Source organism: Dendropsophus ebraccatus, chromosome 12 (genome assembly GCF_027789765.1).
Source record: "Dendropsophus ebraccatus isolate aDenEbr1 chromosome 12, aDenEbr1.pat, whole genome shotgun sequence".
NCBI lineage: Eukaryota > Metazoa > Chordata > Amphibia > Anura > Hylidae > Dendropsophus > Dendropsophus ebraccatus.
Genome location: NC_091465.1, coordinates 89,274,016 through 89,289,467, shown reverse-complemented (window position 1 = coordinate 89,289,467; position 15,452 = coordinate 89,274,016). Strand labels below are relative to the sequence as shown.

At 48.2% G+C, this 15,452-nt stretch overlaps 1 protein-coding gene across 3 annotated transcripts in view; it reads right to left on the bottom strand.

Annotated features, from left to right (window-relative positions):
• Positions 1–756: 756 nt before the first annotated feature.
• SLC66A1 (solute carrier family 66 member 1) overlaps positions 757–15,452 on the bottom strand; it is a 41,180-nt gene continuing 26,484 nt past the window's right edge. For all 3 annotated transcript variants that reach the window (XM_069948679.1, XM_069948681.1, XM_069948680.1), the window contains exons 5-8: positions 11,567–11,709; positions 11,326–11,418; positions 2,311–2,496; positions 757–1,320 (exon numbers count right to left, since the gene is read on the bottom strand). In XM_069948679.1, coding sequence (XP_069804780.1) covers positions 1,234–1,320; positions 2,311–2,496; positions 11,326–11,418; positions 11,567–11,709 — 509 coding nt within the window. In that variant the 3' untranslated portion in view covers positions 757–1,233. The remainder of the gene's footprint in view (positions 1,321–2,310; positions 2,497–11,325; positions 11,419–11,566; positions 11,710–15,452) is intronic.

The window sequence follows — 15,452 nt, the reverse complement described above, 5'->3', positions numbered from 1 at the left end:
TTATCAGCCATTAAAATGAAAATCAGAAGATTTCCTAATGATGCTGTATCCATAACCCTAACCGGGATATGCAGAACCCAGCGCTCAAGCTGCCAATCAAGTGTGAGTGGTTGGGAAGAGGGCGGAGACAGCATGACTACATGCAGCTGTAGTCAGGCTTAGAAAAACATGGCCGACTTCTTCCAGAAAGAGCACTGCACTAGTCTCCAGTTCGGGTGGGGTTTTGCAACTCAATTGAAGTAAATGGGGCCTAATTGCAAAACCCAACTTTAAAGACAAGAGTAGGGATATTTCTGAAAGAAAGTGTCCATGATTTTCTAATTTTTTTTAAATATCATGATTGTAGACTGGTTGGAGATCCATTATCTTGGAGAGCTGTGCCCGGCTGCTGTAAGGTCAGGCAGGTGGCTGGTTCCCTTTGAGGCTAGATTCACACATACCGTATCTGCTGTGGATACCATCACTGTCAGTTTCAATGAGATTACATACTGGCTGCGGGAGTATGTATGTGCGATCTCCCTGCCGCCCGCACTCACCTGCCTCCTTCCTCCTATGGCCTGTCTGAGGGAGCCCCGCCTCCACAACATGGCTGGCATGGTGATTGGGGCACAGCTGGAAAAACCCTTCATATCTCACTAAGAAAATCAGACGCCAACATGCAGCTGTAGGACTCGTCTAGCCCGATCACCAGGCCTCGCACCAGGTGACTGATCACGGATTTGCTTTCCATTACACATGACTGCGCAGACAGACACAAACCTTAAGACTTTTTATTATGGTTGAATCCCTTTATAGGAAGCATTGGTAGTGTCCCGGTGCGGAGCTCCCTCACCTAAGTCTCTTCCCTTCTATCATTAGAGAGATGGGCTGGAGCGTGAGCACCACCTCTGTCCACAGTTCCCCGGTGACCTCAGAGGTCGATAACTATAAAATAATATATTTCCTGAATAAAATAAAATTCCCTAAAATTCTGCACTGTAAACTCCAGCTTATGTGAGTAAAAGGGTTAAAAGTAGTGATACAGCCCCGGGGAGAGTCCTGGACTCCTGGCATTTCTCTCCATATTCCATTATATTCACCAGCCTGGATCTGATACGGTAATACAGGCACTGGAGACCACTGTGAATCCCGGAGACTACAGATTATTGAGAAAACGTCCTCTAGAAGTTCGGCCACATGGGGGAGGGGCTATAAACATGGAGCATGCCGATCCTCGCAGGGGGCGGAGCTTCTCTAGTCAGAACTCAGCAGCGGTTCGTTCTCTTCTGTCACAATGATGTTAGAGTCTTTTGTGCTGAACACAAAGAACTGGAAGATGATCTGCTCAGGAGTCAGGAAAGTAACCAATGGTGTTCTCTCACATGTGTATTACCTCTGGGGGAGGGTTCTGTATCCTCATCCAGATCACTAGGAGCCTACAGAGAGCAATGTGTAGAGGTAACAAGTAGCTGAGGCTTTGAGAACAGAGGGACATGGCTCCTCGGGGGCGGGGCTATAGGCGGAGCAGAGTGTGAGGTCACACTTGAACACCACTATTGTTCTAAGTATGTGATAGATTTTGCACTAGGACCCAGCAGCATGTTAACCCCTTCCCAACGTCTGATACACCACTATGCCAAGATCTCAGGCAGAAGTTACAGATCTTAGAGTAGTCCATCGAAAATTTTTATTAAAGTATTGTATTGCCCCCCAAAAGTTATACAAATCCCCAATATACACTTATTACAGGAAAATCACATAAAGGGCTTTTTTCCCTGCACTTACTACTGCATCAAGGCTTCACTTCCTGGATAACATGGTGATGAAACTCCCTGGATCACATGGTGATGTCACTTCCTGGGTCACATGGTGATGTCACAACCCAACTCCCAGAGCTGTGCAGGCTGTGGCTGGGGGATGCTCAGTGTCCCTCCAGTGCCCTGTGTCCCCCTGCCATCATCCTCCAGCAGCCACAGCTCGCACAGCTCTGGGAGTCGTGACATCACCATGTTATCCAGGAAGTGACATCGCCATGTTATCCAGGAAATGAAGTCTTGATGCAGTAGTAAGTGCAGGGAAAAAAGCACTTTATAAGCATTCGCCGTAATAAGTGTATACTGGGGATTTGTATAACTTTTGTGGGGCAATACAATACTTCAATAAAAATTTTCACCAGACTTCTCCTTTAATACGTGAGGATGTAACAATGAGAACGTTGTTGCCTTAATTCACTCCGGAGGGAAGCCTGTGAAGGGCGAGCCTCCCAATCCCACCCCAAAGATGGAGGCACAATCAACAACGGTGGCGTCCACCAGGTGGCACTAAGGATACAATGATGTCCAGGCTCATGACGCCCAGGCTCCCGATCAGCCAGGGCAGGTGGTGCTCAATATAGTCTGCTTCAGACTGGCCCCGGTCCGGGTTCTTCAGGAGGACGCTCAGGCCGTAGGTCATGTTACCCAGTATAACCATACAGAAGAGCGACAGAGCCAGCCCCTCCGTGGATCTTCGACGAAACTGCAGACACCAAGAACATAGGTTATGGCGGCTCCCAAACTATAATAGTCCCTTTATACAGACTCCTCCTCCTCCGCTAATAATCAATTTATATAGACTCCTCCTCCTCCGCTAATAATCCCTTTATACAGACTCCTCCTCCTCCGCTAATAATCCCTTTATACAGACTCCTCCACCACTAATAATCCCTTTATACAGACTCCTCCTCCTCCGCTAATAATCCCTTTATACAGACTCCTCCTCCTCTAATAATCCCTTTATACAGACTCCTCCAACGCTAATAATCCCTTTATACAGACTCCTCCAACGCTAATAATCCCTTTATACAGACTCCTCCTCCTCTAATAATCCCTTTATACAGACTCCTCCAACGGTAATAATCCCTTTATACAGACTCCTCCTCCTCCACTAATAATCAATTTATACAGACTCCTCCTCTAATAATCCCTTTATACAGACTCCTCCTCCTCCACTAATAATCAATTTATACAGACTCCTCCTCTAATAATCCCTTTATACAGACTCCTCCTCCGCTAATAATCCCTTTATACAGACTCCTCCTCCACCACTAATAATCCCTTTATACAAACTCCTCCTCCTCCGCTAATAATCCCTTTATACAGACTCCTCCTCTGCTAATAATCTCTTCATACAGACTCCTCCTCCTCGGCTTATAATCCCTTTATACAGACTCCTCCTCCTCGGCTAATAATCCCTTTATACAGACTCCTCCTCCTCTGCTAATAATCCCTTTATACAGACTCCTCCTCCTCTGCTAATAATCCCTTTATACAGACTCCTCCTCCTCTGCTAATAATCCCTTCATACAGACTCCTCCTCCTCTGCTAATAATCCCTTTATACAGACTCCTCCTCCTCTGCTTATAATCCCTTTATACAAACTCCTCCTCCTCTGCTAATAATCCCTTTATACAGACTCCTCCTCTGCTAATAATCCCTTTATACAGACTCCTCCTCCTCAGCTAATAATCCCTTTATACAGACTCCTCCTCCTCAGCTAATAATCCCTTTATACAGACTCCTCCTCCTCAGCTAATAATCCCTTTATACAGACTCCTCCTCCTCAGCTAATAATCCCTTTATACAGACTCCTCCTCCTCAGCTAATAATCCCTTTATAAAGACTCCTCCTCCTCCGCTAATAATCCCTTTATACAGACTCCTCCTCTTCTAATAATGACTTTATACAGACTCCTCCTCTTCTAATAATGACTTTATACAGACTCCTCCTCCACTAATAATCCCTTTATACAGAGTCCTCCTCCGCTAATAATCCCTTTATACAGACTCCTCCTCCGCTAATAATCCCTTTATACAGACTCCTCCTCCGCTAATAATCCCTTTATACAGACTCCTCCTCCGCTAATAATCCCTTTATACAGACTCCTCCTCCGCTAATAATCCCTTCATACAAACTCCTCCTTCTCCGCTAATAATCACTTTATACAGACTCCTCCTCCTCTAATCCCTTTATACAGACTTCTCCTCAGCTAATAATCCCTTTATACAGACTCCTCCTCCTCCGCTAATAATCCCTTTATACAGACTCCTCCTCCGCTAATAATCCCTTTATACAGACTCCTCCTCCGTTAATAATCCCTTCATACAAACTCCTCCTTCTCCGCTAATAATCACTTTATACAGACTCCTCCTCCTCTAATCCCTTTATACAGACTCCTCCTCAGCTAATAATCCCTTTATACAGACTCCTCCTCCTTCGCTAATAATCCCTTTATACAGACTTCTCCTCCTCCGCTAATAATCCCTTTATACAGACTCCTCCTCCTTCGCTAATAATCCCTTTATACAGACTCCTCCTCCTTCGCTAATAATCCCTTTATACAGGCTCCTCCTCCTTCACTAATAATCCCTTTATACAGACTCCTCCTCCTCCGCTAATAATCCCTTTATACAGACTCCTCCTCCTTCGCTAATAATCCCTTTATACAGGCTCCTCCTCCTCTGCTAACAATCTTTGTACAGACTCCTCCTTCTCCACTAAGCGAAAATTATTATGTTAATTTGTTTTCCCTGAGTACCATTGGCATCACAACGATAGGGGTATTTTCGCCCCTGGGACGAAGGAATTTTAATGAAAACAATACAAAGCTTTTATTAATCCCTCCTACAGGAAGTATAAATAGGCCCCTCCCCATAGATACATCAGTCATTTACAAGAAAACATAACAGGGAGGGAGACTTGTGATGCCAATGGTACTCAGGGAAAACAAATTAACATAATAATTTTCGCTTCCCTTACGTCCCATTAGCATCACAACGATAGGGGAACTAGCAAGTAACGTCCCCAGAGGGTGGGTTTTCTGACACAGCTGCATTAAGAACTGACCTAGCAAAGAGCATTCTAGCAGAAAGGTTAGAATCTATTCTGTAGTGCTTAACAAATGTAGATAAGGATGACCAAGACGCAGCTTGACATATATTCTCCAGGGACACCGAGGACCGTTCCGCCCAACTAGAAGCAACCGCTCTAGTGGAATGTGCCCTGGTAAATAAAGGAGGTGATTTCCCAGCCGAAGAATAACATAATTCAATGGCTTCACCTATCCACCTTGATATCGAAGGCTTAGAAGCTTTTTTGCCTTTGTTCTTCCCTGAAAATAGGATCAACAAATTTTCTTCCTTCCTCAGAGAACTTATTCTATTCAGGTAAATACTTTAAGTTCTAGGTACATCTAGAAGGGAAAAATCAACATCCTGATGGGCTGGATTTGAAGGAGAAAACACTGGAAGAACAATGGGTTCATTAATGTTCACGAATGAAGCAATCTTGGGTAAAAACCCCGGCAAAAATCTTAGAATCACTTTATCCCCGAAAAAGGTGATGTACGGGGCAGTCGATCCCAGAGCCTGAAGCTCCCCGACGCGCTTGGCAGAAGTAAGAGCCAAAAGAAGTGTAAATTTTAAAGTTAGGAATTAAAATTCCTACCTCCTCTAAAGGTTCAAATGGTTGTAGACATAAACACCTGAGTACAAAGTAGAGATTCCAGGAGTCGACATGCCTGTCTACCCTGGGTCTCAATCTCGTAATAGCTTTTACGAAATTTTTTACCTCAATAATCTGAAAAAGTCTATAGTTCAGATGTGCAGAAAGGGCTGCTATTTGAACCTTAATGGATCCAGGAGTAAGGCCTTTGTCAAACCCCTCTTGCAAAAACTCCAAAAGTTGAGGAGTAGAGGGCCTAGTAGGGCTCAACCGTTTATCGGTACACCAGGCTTGAAATATTCTCCAAACACGAGCATATGAAGCATTTGTGAAGTCACTACGTGCATGAGACAAAGTTCGGAGGACATTCTCAGAGAAGGTCTCAGGACCTAATAAGGTCCCCTGAATCTCCAGGCTGTGAGATTGAGGCTGGTTAGATCCTGGCACAGATGTTGTCCTTGAGATATCAGATCAGGCTGTAACGGCAGTTTCCAGAACTCGCCCCTGCTCATGTTCATGAGCAGGGTGAACCAAGACCTCTTCGGCCAAAACGGCGTAATTATGATCACTGATGCCTGATCCAATCTGATCTTCACCAGAACTCTGGGGATCATCGATCATTTTCTCGCCTACGACGCCACCTCCTACGACGCCATCGCCTACGACGCCACCGCCTGGGGACGACTGTTAAGCCCCCCCGGCGAGTATCCCGCCACAGGACGACTATTAAGCCCCTCAGCGAGTACACCACCCCGGCGAGTATCCCGCCACAGGACGACTATTAAGCCCCTCAGCGAGTACACCGCCATCTGAAAATTCCATGGAATTGACATAGCATCCACCGTCGTCGGATTGTCGGCTGAATACAGGGAACAAAACCTCCTCAGTTTGGCATTGCTTGCTGATGCCATAAGATCTATCTGAGGATTTCCCCATCTTTTGGATAACTGTAGGAACACTTTCCTCGAAAGCGACCATTCCCCTGGCACCGTTAGTCCCCGGCTCAAACGATCCGCCAGAGTGTTGTGAATACCTCTGATATGAAGAGCAGATAGTCTGGCTATCCGGGGTTCTGCCCACTTGAAAATGTGTTCTACTACCCTGAGAAGTAGAGGCGACCTGGTACCTCCCTGCTTGTTGATATAGGCGATACAAGCAGTGTTGTCTGTCCTGATTCTTACAGCCTTCTGTAACAACTTCGGAGCGAAGTGTAGAAGGGCTAGGTAGATAGCCCTGAGTTCCCGTACATTTGATGGAAAGGACGATTCTTGACTGTTCCATGTCCCTGACGCAATACTCTCTTCTAGATGCGCACCCCATCCCGAACCTGAAGCATCTGTGGTGATCGTAATCCACTGGGGTTCGGTTATGGAGGCTCCATGCTTCACTTGTCTCCACCAGGTTAGGGACTGTCGGTTTTCTGTCGACAAGACATGTAATACTTCTAAATCTTCTAGACTCCGGTTCCAAGTCGTCAGGACTTCTCTCTGGAGGTACCTCATAAGCCATAGTGCCCATGGAACTGCCTCTGCGGCTGATGAAAGGAGTCCCAGGAATTCATTAGGGTCCAAGGAGACACTTGACGAGGAGGAATGAGAAACTGGGCTCCCCTCTGTATACGTAACAGCCTGGGTGTTGAGAGGAACAGCTTCATCTGCGTGGAATCTATGATGAAACCCAAGAAAATCTTTGTTCTGGATGGCACCAATTCTGACTTCTCCTGGTTGATCAGCCACCCTAACTGCTGAAGAATGTCCAAGACATAATTCAGCTGAGCGCTCAGAAGACTCTGAGTCTGAGCCATAATCAACCAGTCGTCTAGATAGGGAATGATCTTTATTCCCTGAAGTCTGAAGATAACCATCATGGCCGACACCACCTTTGTGAACACAAAGGGGGCTGATGTTATGCCGAAGGGAAGAACCTTGAACTGAAGATGTCTTACCTTCCCGTGCAACTGAATGGCAATCCGCAGATATTTTCTGTGCGCTGGCAGAATGGGAATGTGCAGGTATGCGTCCTGGAGGTCTATTGATACCATAAAGTCGCCCTCCTGGAGGACGGTTTTTACGGGTCTGATATTTTCCATGCGAAATTTCTTTTTTACCATGAACCTGTTCAAGTAACGCAGATCGATAATAAGCCTCCACTTTCCGGACGGCTTCGGTACGAGAAAAATCAGAGAGTATACTCCCAGACCGACGTCTGACAGAGGGACCTCCTCTAGAGCTTCTATGTCCAACAGGTGAAAGATTTCTTTTTCTATAATGGGATGTTTTACAGGACCTAAATAATGAGACACCAGAAACCTTGGGGGGGGAGGGAGAAACAAAGGAAGCACATAACCACTTTGACTAATGCTTATTACCCAAACATCTTTTATTAGTTTTTTCCAAGCAGGAAGAAACAGAGTAAGACGACCCCCCACAGGTACGCCTCTGGCGTCAGAAATCCGGCTTCTTGGTAGAATCTTTTTGCTGCTTGCCGGTACCTCTTCTGTTGTAATATTTTCCTCTTCCTCGGGACTGGTAACGGCTCTTTCCACGTTGAGGAGATCTGCCTCTACGAAAGGATCCGCGAGGTTTTTTGTATGATCCACTGACATAAGAAAGGGGTAAGGACTTACCCTTTTTGTCCGACATCTCCTCCATGATTTTATCTAATTCCGAGCCGAACAGTTGTCCCGGTTGATACTCCAAATTGCATAACTGAAAATTAGAGTTAGAATCACCAGCCCAAGGTCTTAACCATAGGGCCCGGCGACCAGCAGTTGAGAGGGCCATTGTCTTAGGTGCTAAGCGAGTCTCTTGTGAAGCTGCATCACACAAAAAGTCAACCCCCATATTGACTTTTTTGAAGGAACGGAGGACCTTGTCCCGGTTCACTCCAGACTCGAGATCCTCCTGCACTTTAGCCAACCATCTTCTAAGACTTCTGGATACCCCAAATGCAGATATAGAAACTGCCCCTTGGGCAGCTGCTGCCGTGTATGATCTTTTAAAAGCTACTTCAATTCTCCTATCCATTGGGTCTTTGAGATTAGAACCATCCTCAGAGGGCAAGACAGTATTCTTGGATAGTTTGGCTATAGCAGTATCTACTTTGGGAGGATCAGCCCAATCCTTGCATTGCTCCTCCTTGAGGACATACAAGGTTTTTAATTTCTTACTTAAAACCGGAGCTTTTTCCGGTTTCTTCCACTCAGTATACAGCATGGACATGGAGGTTTCTCCAATAGAAAAGCCCTAGGCTTTTTCGAAGCGAAGGCTCCATCTTCGATTTCTTCAGGGTGAATTTCAGCCTGAACAGCTTTGCGAAGTTTATAGATGCTGTCCATAGGGAAATAACCCTTGAAAATCTCTTTTTCATCCTCAGATGGTGAAGATGAATCAGACGAGGAGGAAGAACCGACCTCATCTATCACCTTAAATTCTGACCCCTAGGGTAGAAAAAACATAAGCTTAGCTAGGGTAATCATATCCCTGCTATGTACCCAAATAATCCATACTCACAGGATGGGAGGCAGAAGGAGAAATACTACGCTTAGATTTCTTCTTATGGCGACAGTCTCTATTGGCAAGGGATTTCTCAACATAATCCTTCACCCATATGACAACATCCTGAGTATCAGGCTCTCCCGAATTTTTTGGGCGGCATGAAGTACAACGTACTGTAATATATATATATATATATATATATAATAATAAGACATCATGAATATCAGAAATTGGAACCTTATAGTTGATAGGTGGTGCTTATGATATTCATATCCATCCGGCAAAGGATTCTCGCAATCCACACAAGCTAGATGTTTACGCTTGGAAGTTCTTTTCCCCGATGGGCTAGTTTCCATGGCAGACATCTAATAATAAGAAAGTTTTTTATAAACACAAACAAGTTTCTAATATAAGTACAGGCCTAGCCTGAGCTCTATATACGATGTCATACTGCAGTAAGACCACTAGATGGCAGCAAAGTTCTACTTACATTGAGACAATCTGCAGAGGCTGAAAGAGATAATAGCAGCGATAGCAGCACAGGAACTCTCTATAAAGCCTTAGGTAGGACTCAGGAAGTCAGACCTAGTCCTACCTGTAGAAAGGAGCTCCTTTAAATGAACAGGAGCCTGTCAGCGAAGCCGACGCCGCGCGTACTTCCGGCCTCCCGTGATGACGTCAGTAACCTGCGCCTGAAAATGGCGGCGTTGGAACGCATGCGCCTGCGCAGAAGCCCGGTCGCCGCAGATGGATGACGCGACCAAGATGGTGTCCGCAATGCCGGAAAAAAGGTCCGGTTTACCTGTACAACCACAGGGCCGAACATCGGATCATGCATAACACATGCAGGAACAAGGAATCCCGGTCCTGCAACCTAAGGTAGAATAATATATAGTAAAAACAGATAGTAATACCCACAATGATATAAGGACGGAGCAAGGTCCCTTGGAGCTAGTCACTAGGATGAAGAAAAAAGACTGATGTATCTATGGGGAGGGGCCTATTTATACTTCCTGTAGGAGGGATTAATAAAAGCTTTGCTATTGTTTTCATTAAAATTCCTTCGTCCCAGGGGCTCGCAGGGGCAAAAATACCCCTATTGTTGTGATGCCAATGGGACGTAAGGGAATAATCCCTTATACAGACTCCTCCTCCTCCGCTAATAATCCCTTTATACAGACTCCTCCTCCGCTAATAATCCCTTTATACAGACTCCTCCTCCTCCGCTAATAATCCCTTATACAGACTCCTCCTCCTCTGCTAATAATCCCTTTATACAAACTCCTCCTCCGCTAATAATCCCTTATACAGACTCCTTCTCCTCCGCTAATAATTCCTTTATACAGACTCCTCCTCCTCCGCTAATAATCCCTTTATACAGACTCCTCCTCCGCTAATAATCCCTTTATACAGACTCCTCCTCCTTCACTAATAATCCCTTTATACAAACTTCTCCTCCGCTAATAATCCCTTTATACAGACTCCTCCTCCACTAATAATTCCTTTATACAGACTCCTCCTCCTCCGCTAATAATCCCTTTATACAGACTCCTCCTCCACTAATAATTCCTTTATACAGACTCCTCCTCCTCCGCTAATAATCCCTTTATACAGACTCCTCCTCCACCGCTAATAATCCCTTTATACAGACTCCTCCTCCGCTAATAATCCCTTTATACAGACTCCTCCTCCGCTAATAATCCCTTTATACAGACTCCTCCTCCGCTAATAATCCCTTTATACAGACTCCTCCTCCGCTAATAATCCCTTTATACAGACTCCTCCTCCTCTAATAATCCCTTTATAAAGACTCTTCCTCCACTAATAATCCCTTTATACAGACTCCTCCTCCTCCGCTAATAATCCCTTTATACAGACTCCTCCTCCTCCGCTAATAATCCCTTTATACAAACTCCTCCTCCGCTAATAATCCCTTTATACAGACTCCTCCTCTGCTAATAATCCCTTTATACAGACTCCTCCTCCGCTAATAATCCCTTTATACAGACTCCTCCTCCTCCACTAATAATCCCTTTAAACAGACTCCTCCTCCTCTGCTAATAATCCCTTTATACAGACTCCTCCTCCTCCGCTAATAATCCCTTTATACAGACTCCTCCTCCTCCGCTAATAATCCCTTTATACAGACTCCTCCTCCGCTAATAATCCCTTTATACAGACTCCTCCTCTGCTAATAATCCCTTTATACAGACTCCTCCTCCTCCGCTAATAATCCCTTTATACAGACTACTCCTCCGCTAATAATCCCTTTATACAGACTCCTCCTCATCCGCTAATAATCCCTGACGTTTATACGGTGACTGATGATGTCAGGGCATGCTGGGAGTTATAGTTCCCTATCCTCTTACATTAGTGACGATTTGAGGGAGTCGGGAGCAGAGGTAGAACATGGAGGAGATGGAGCCGATCACAAATCCGATAATCTCCTGGGTGGAGAAAGGCTGAAATACACAAAGATGGCAAAGGCGGTCACAACTGGAGGATCCAGGGGAGATTTGTATCCTGCCTCTTCCCTGATCCCTGCCAATCCCTCCCTCGATTCCTACTGACCCCTCCTGATCCCTCCCCTGATCCCTGCGGATCACTCACCTCGCTGTGCGCCTCATCACTAGAGAGCAAGCGTCGGCCAATCACCATGATGGAGAGATCTCCTGCGGCCGGAGCCGAACCGCTCAGCACAGCGGCAGAAGAGAAGACAGCCAATCCGCAGACGGCGTTAATACTGAGGGCCGCTGTGAAGGGAGGAAGGAGGAGCATTACTATGGTTACCACTGACCCCCGAATAATGAGGAAAGAGGGGGTGTTACTATGGTTACCAGTGACCCCCGAATAATGAGGAGAGAGGGGGTGTTACTATGGTTACCACTGACCCCCGAATAATGAGGAGAGAGGGGGTGTTACTTTGGTTACCACTGACCCCCGAATAATGAGGAGAGAGGGGGTGTTACTATGGTTACAACTGACCCCCGAATAATGGGGAGAGGGGGGGGTTACTATGGTTACCAGTGACCCCCGAACAATGAGGAGACAGGAGGGGAGTTACTATGGTTACCAATGACTCCCGAATATGAGGAGTGAGGAGGGGAGTTACTATGGTTATAACAGGGGGAGGTCTGAGCCTGGACGCCTCTGATGTCATCTATACATCCATCCCTGTGGGACAGCAGGAGGCCACCTGTGGCAAAACTACAACTCCCAGCATGCCAACAGTATCGCCCATTGTATAGAGCTATCTGGGCATGATGGGAGTTGTAGCATACCTCCCAACTTTTGCAAAGAGCAAAGAGGGACATGTGCGCCGCGGTCCCCATAGCCATGCCCCCATAGCGACCCTCCATAGCCACGCCCCCATAGCAACCCTCCATAGCCACGCCCCCATAGTAACCCTCCATAGCCACGCCCCTACAGTCACCACATGCTGCTGACTGAATAGTGCCCTATACAGTATCCAATCCCCCCAAAAATGCCCTATATAGTATCCAATGCCCCATATAGTGCCCCACATAGTAGCCAATCCCCCCATATAGTGCCCCACATAGTATCCAATGCCCCATATAGTGCCCCACATAGTAGCCAATCCCCCATTATAGTGCCCCACATAGTAGCCAATGCCCCCATATAGTGCCCCACATAGTAGCCAATCCCCCACATAGTGCCCCACATAGTAGCCAATCCCCCACATAGTGCCCCATATAGTATCCAATGCCCCATATAGTTCCCCACATAGTAGCCAATGCCCCCATATAGTGCCCCACATAGTAGCCTATGCCCCCATATAGTGCCCCACATAGTAGCCAATCCCCATATAGTGCCCCACATAGTAGCCAATGCCCCCATATAGTGCCCCACATAGTAGCCAATCCCCCCATATAGTGCCCCACATAGTAGCCAATGCCTCATATAGCGCCCCACATAGTAGCCAATCCCCCCATATAGTGCCCCACATAGTAGCCAATCCCCATATAGTGCCCCACATAGTAGCCAGTCCCTCCATATAGTGCCCCACATAGTAGCCAATCCCCCATAGAGTGCCCCACATAGTAGCCAATGCCCCCCATATAGTGCCACACATAGTAGCCAATGCCCCCAAATATGCCCCACATAGTAGTCAATGCCCCTCATAGTAGCCAATCCCCCATATAGTGCCCCACATAGTAGCCAATGCCCCCATATAGTGCCCCACATAGTAGCCAATGCCCCCATACAGTGCCCCACATATTATCCAATCCCCATATAGTGCCCTCCATAGTAGCCAATGCCCCCATATAGCGTCCCACATAGTAGCCAATCCCCCCATATATTGCCCCACATAGTAGCCAATCCCCATATAGCGCCCCACATAGTAGCCAATCCCCCATATAGTGCCCCACATAGTAGCCAATGCCCCCATATAGTGCCCCACATAGTAGCCAATGCCCCCATACAGTGCCCCACATATTATCCAATCCCCATATAGTGCCCTCCATAGTAGCCAATGCCCCCATATAGCGTCCCACATAGTAGCCAATCCCCCCATATATTGCCCCACATAGTAGCCAATCCCCATATAGCGCCCCACATAGTAGCCAATCCCCATATATTGCCCCACATAGTAGCCAATCCCCATATAGTGCCCCACATAGTAGCCAATCCCCCATATAGTGCCCCACATAGTAGCCAATCCCTCATATAGTGCCCCACATAGTAGCCAATGCCCCCATATAGTGCCCCACATAGTAGCCAATCCCCCCATATATGCCCCACATAGTAGCCAATCCCTCCATATAGTGCCCCACAGAGTAGCCAATCCCCCCATTAGTGTGGCCCCAGCTAAAAAAACAATAAACCAGTAACTCACCTGTCCGCCGGTCCCAGCAGCTCCTCTCCCGGCAGAGCGCGCACTCCCGTCATCCTCCGGGGCGGGCAGCGGGGTATACAGTCACTGACTGTACCGGAAGTGATTCATGATGGAGGCTGCAGGTCACTTCCGGCACAGTCAGTGTCTGAATACTCCGCTGCCCGCCCCGGAGGATGACGGGAGTGCGCGCTCTGCCAGGAGAGGAGCTGCTGGGACCGGAGGACAGGTGAGTTACTGGTTTATTGTTTTTTTTAGCTGGGGACACACATAATGCGGGACACGGGGGGCCGTTGCGGGACCGCGGGACAGCACCCCGAAAACGGGACTGTCCCGCGGAATCCGGGACAGTTGGGAGGTATGGTTGTAGTTCTGTTCAGGTTGGGAGCCCTGGACTGTAGTTTGGGAGGGGGGACTGTTCCCCCCACTTCTGATCAGTGTGACGGCCTCCCCTCCCCCACCTCCCAAATCAGTGTGTCTCCCCTCCCCCACCTCTGATCAGTGTGATGCCCTGATCCCCTCCCCCACCTCTGATCAGTGTGACGGCCTCCCCTCCCCCACCTCCCAAATCAGTGTGTCTCCCCTCCCCCACCTCTGATCAGTGTGACGCCCCCTCCCCCACCTCTGATCAGTGTGACGCCCCCTCCACCACCTCTGATCAGTGTGACGCCCCCTCCCCCACCTCTGATCAGTGTGACGCCCTGATCCCCTCCCCCACCTCTGATCAGTGTGACGCCCTGATCCCCTCCCCCACCTCTGATCAGTGTGACGTCCTGATCCCCTCCCCCACCTCTGATCAGTGTGACGCCCCTCCCCTACCTCTGATCAGTGTGACGCCCCCTCCCCCACCTCTGATCAGTGTGACGCCCCCTCCACCACCTCTGATCAGTGTGACGCCCCTCCCCCACCTCTGATCAGTGTGACGCCCCCTCCTTCACCTCTGATCAGTGTGACGCCCCCTCCTTCACCTCTGATCAGTGTGACACCCTGATCCCCTCCCCCACCTCTAATCAGTGTGACGCCCCCTCCCCCACCTCTGATCAGTGTGACGCCCCTCCCCCACCTCTGATCAGTGTGACGCCCCCTCCTTCACCTCTGATCAGTGTGACGCCCCCTCCCTCACCTCCCCAATCAGTGTGACTTTCCTCCCCCACCTCTGATCAGTGTGACGCCCTGATCCCCTCCCCCACCTCTGATCAGTGTGACGCCCCTCCCTCACCTCTGATCAGTGTGACGCCCCTCCCCCACCTCTGATCAGTGTGACGCCCCTCCCTCACCTCTGATCAGTGTGACGCCCCCTCCTTCACCTCTGATCAGTGTGACGCCCTGATCCCCTCCCCCACCTCTAATCAGTGTGACGCCCCCTCCCCCACCTCTGATCAGTGTGACGCCCCTCCCCCACCTCTGATCAGTGTGACGCCCCCTCCTTCACCTCTGATCAGTGTGACGCCCCCTCCCCCACCTCTGATCAGTGTGACGCCCTGATCCCCTTCCCCACCTCTGATCAGTGTGACGCCCTGATCCCCTCCCCCACCTCTGATCAGTGTGACGCCCCTCCCCCACCTCTGATCAGTGTGACGCCCCCTCCTTCACCTCTGATCAGTGTGACGCCCCCTCCTTCACCTCTGATCAGTGTGACAC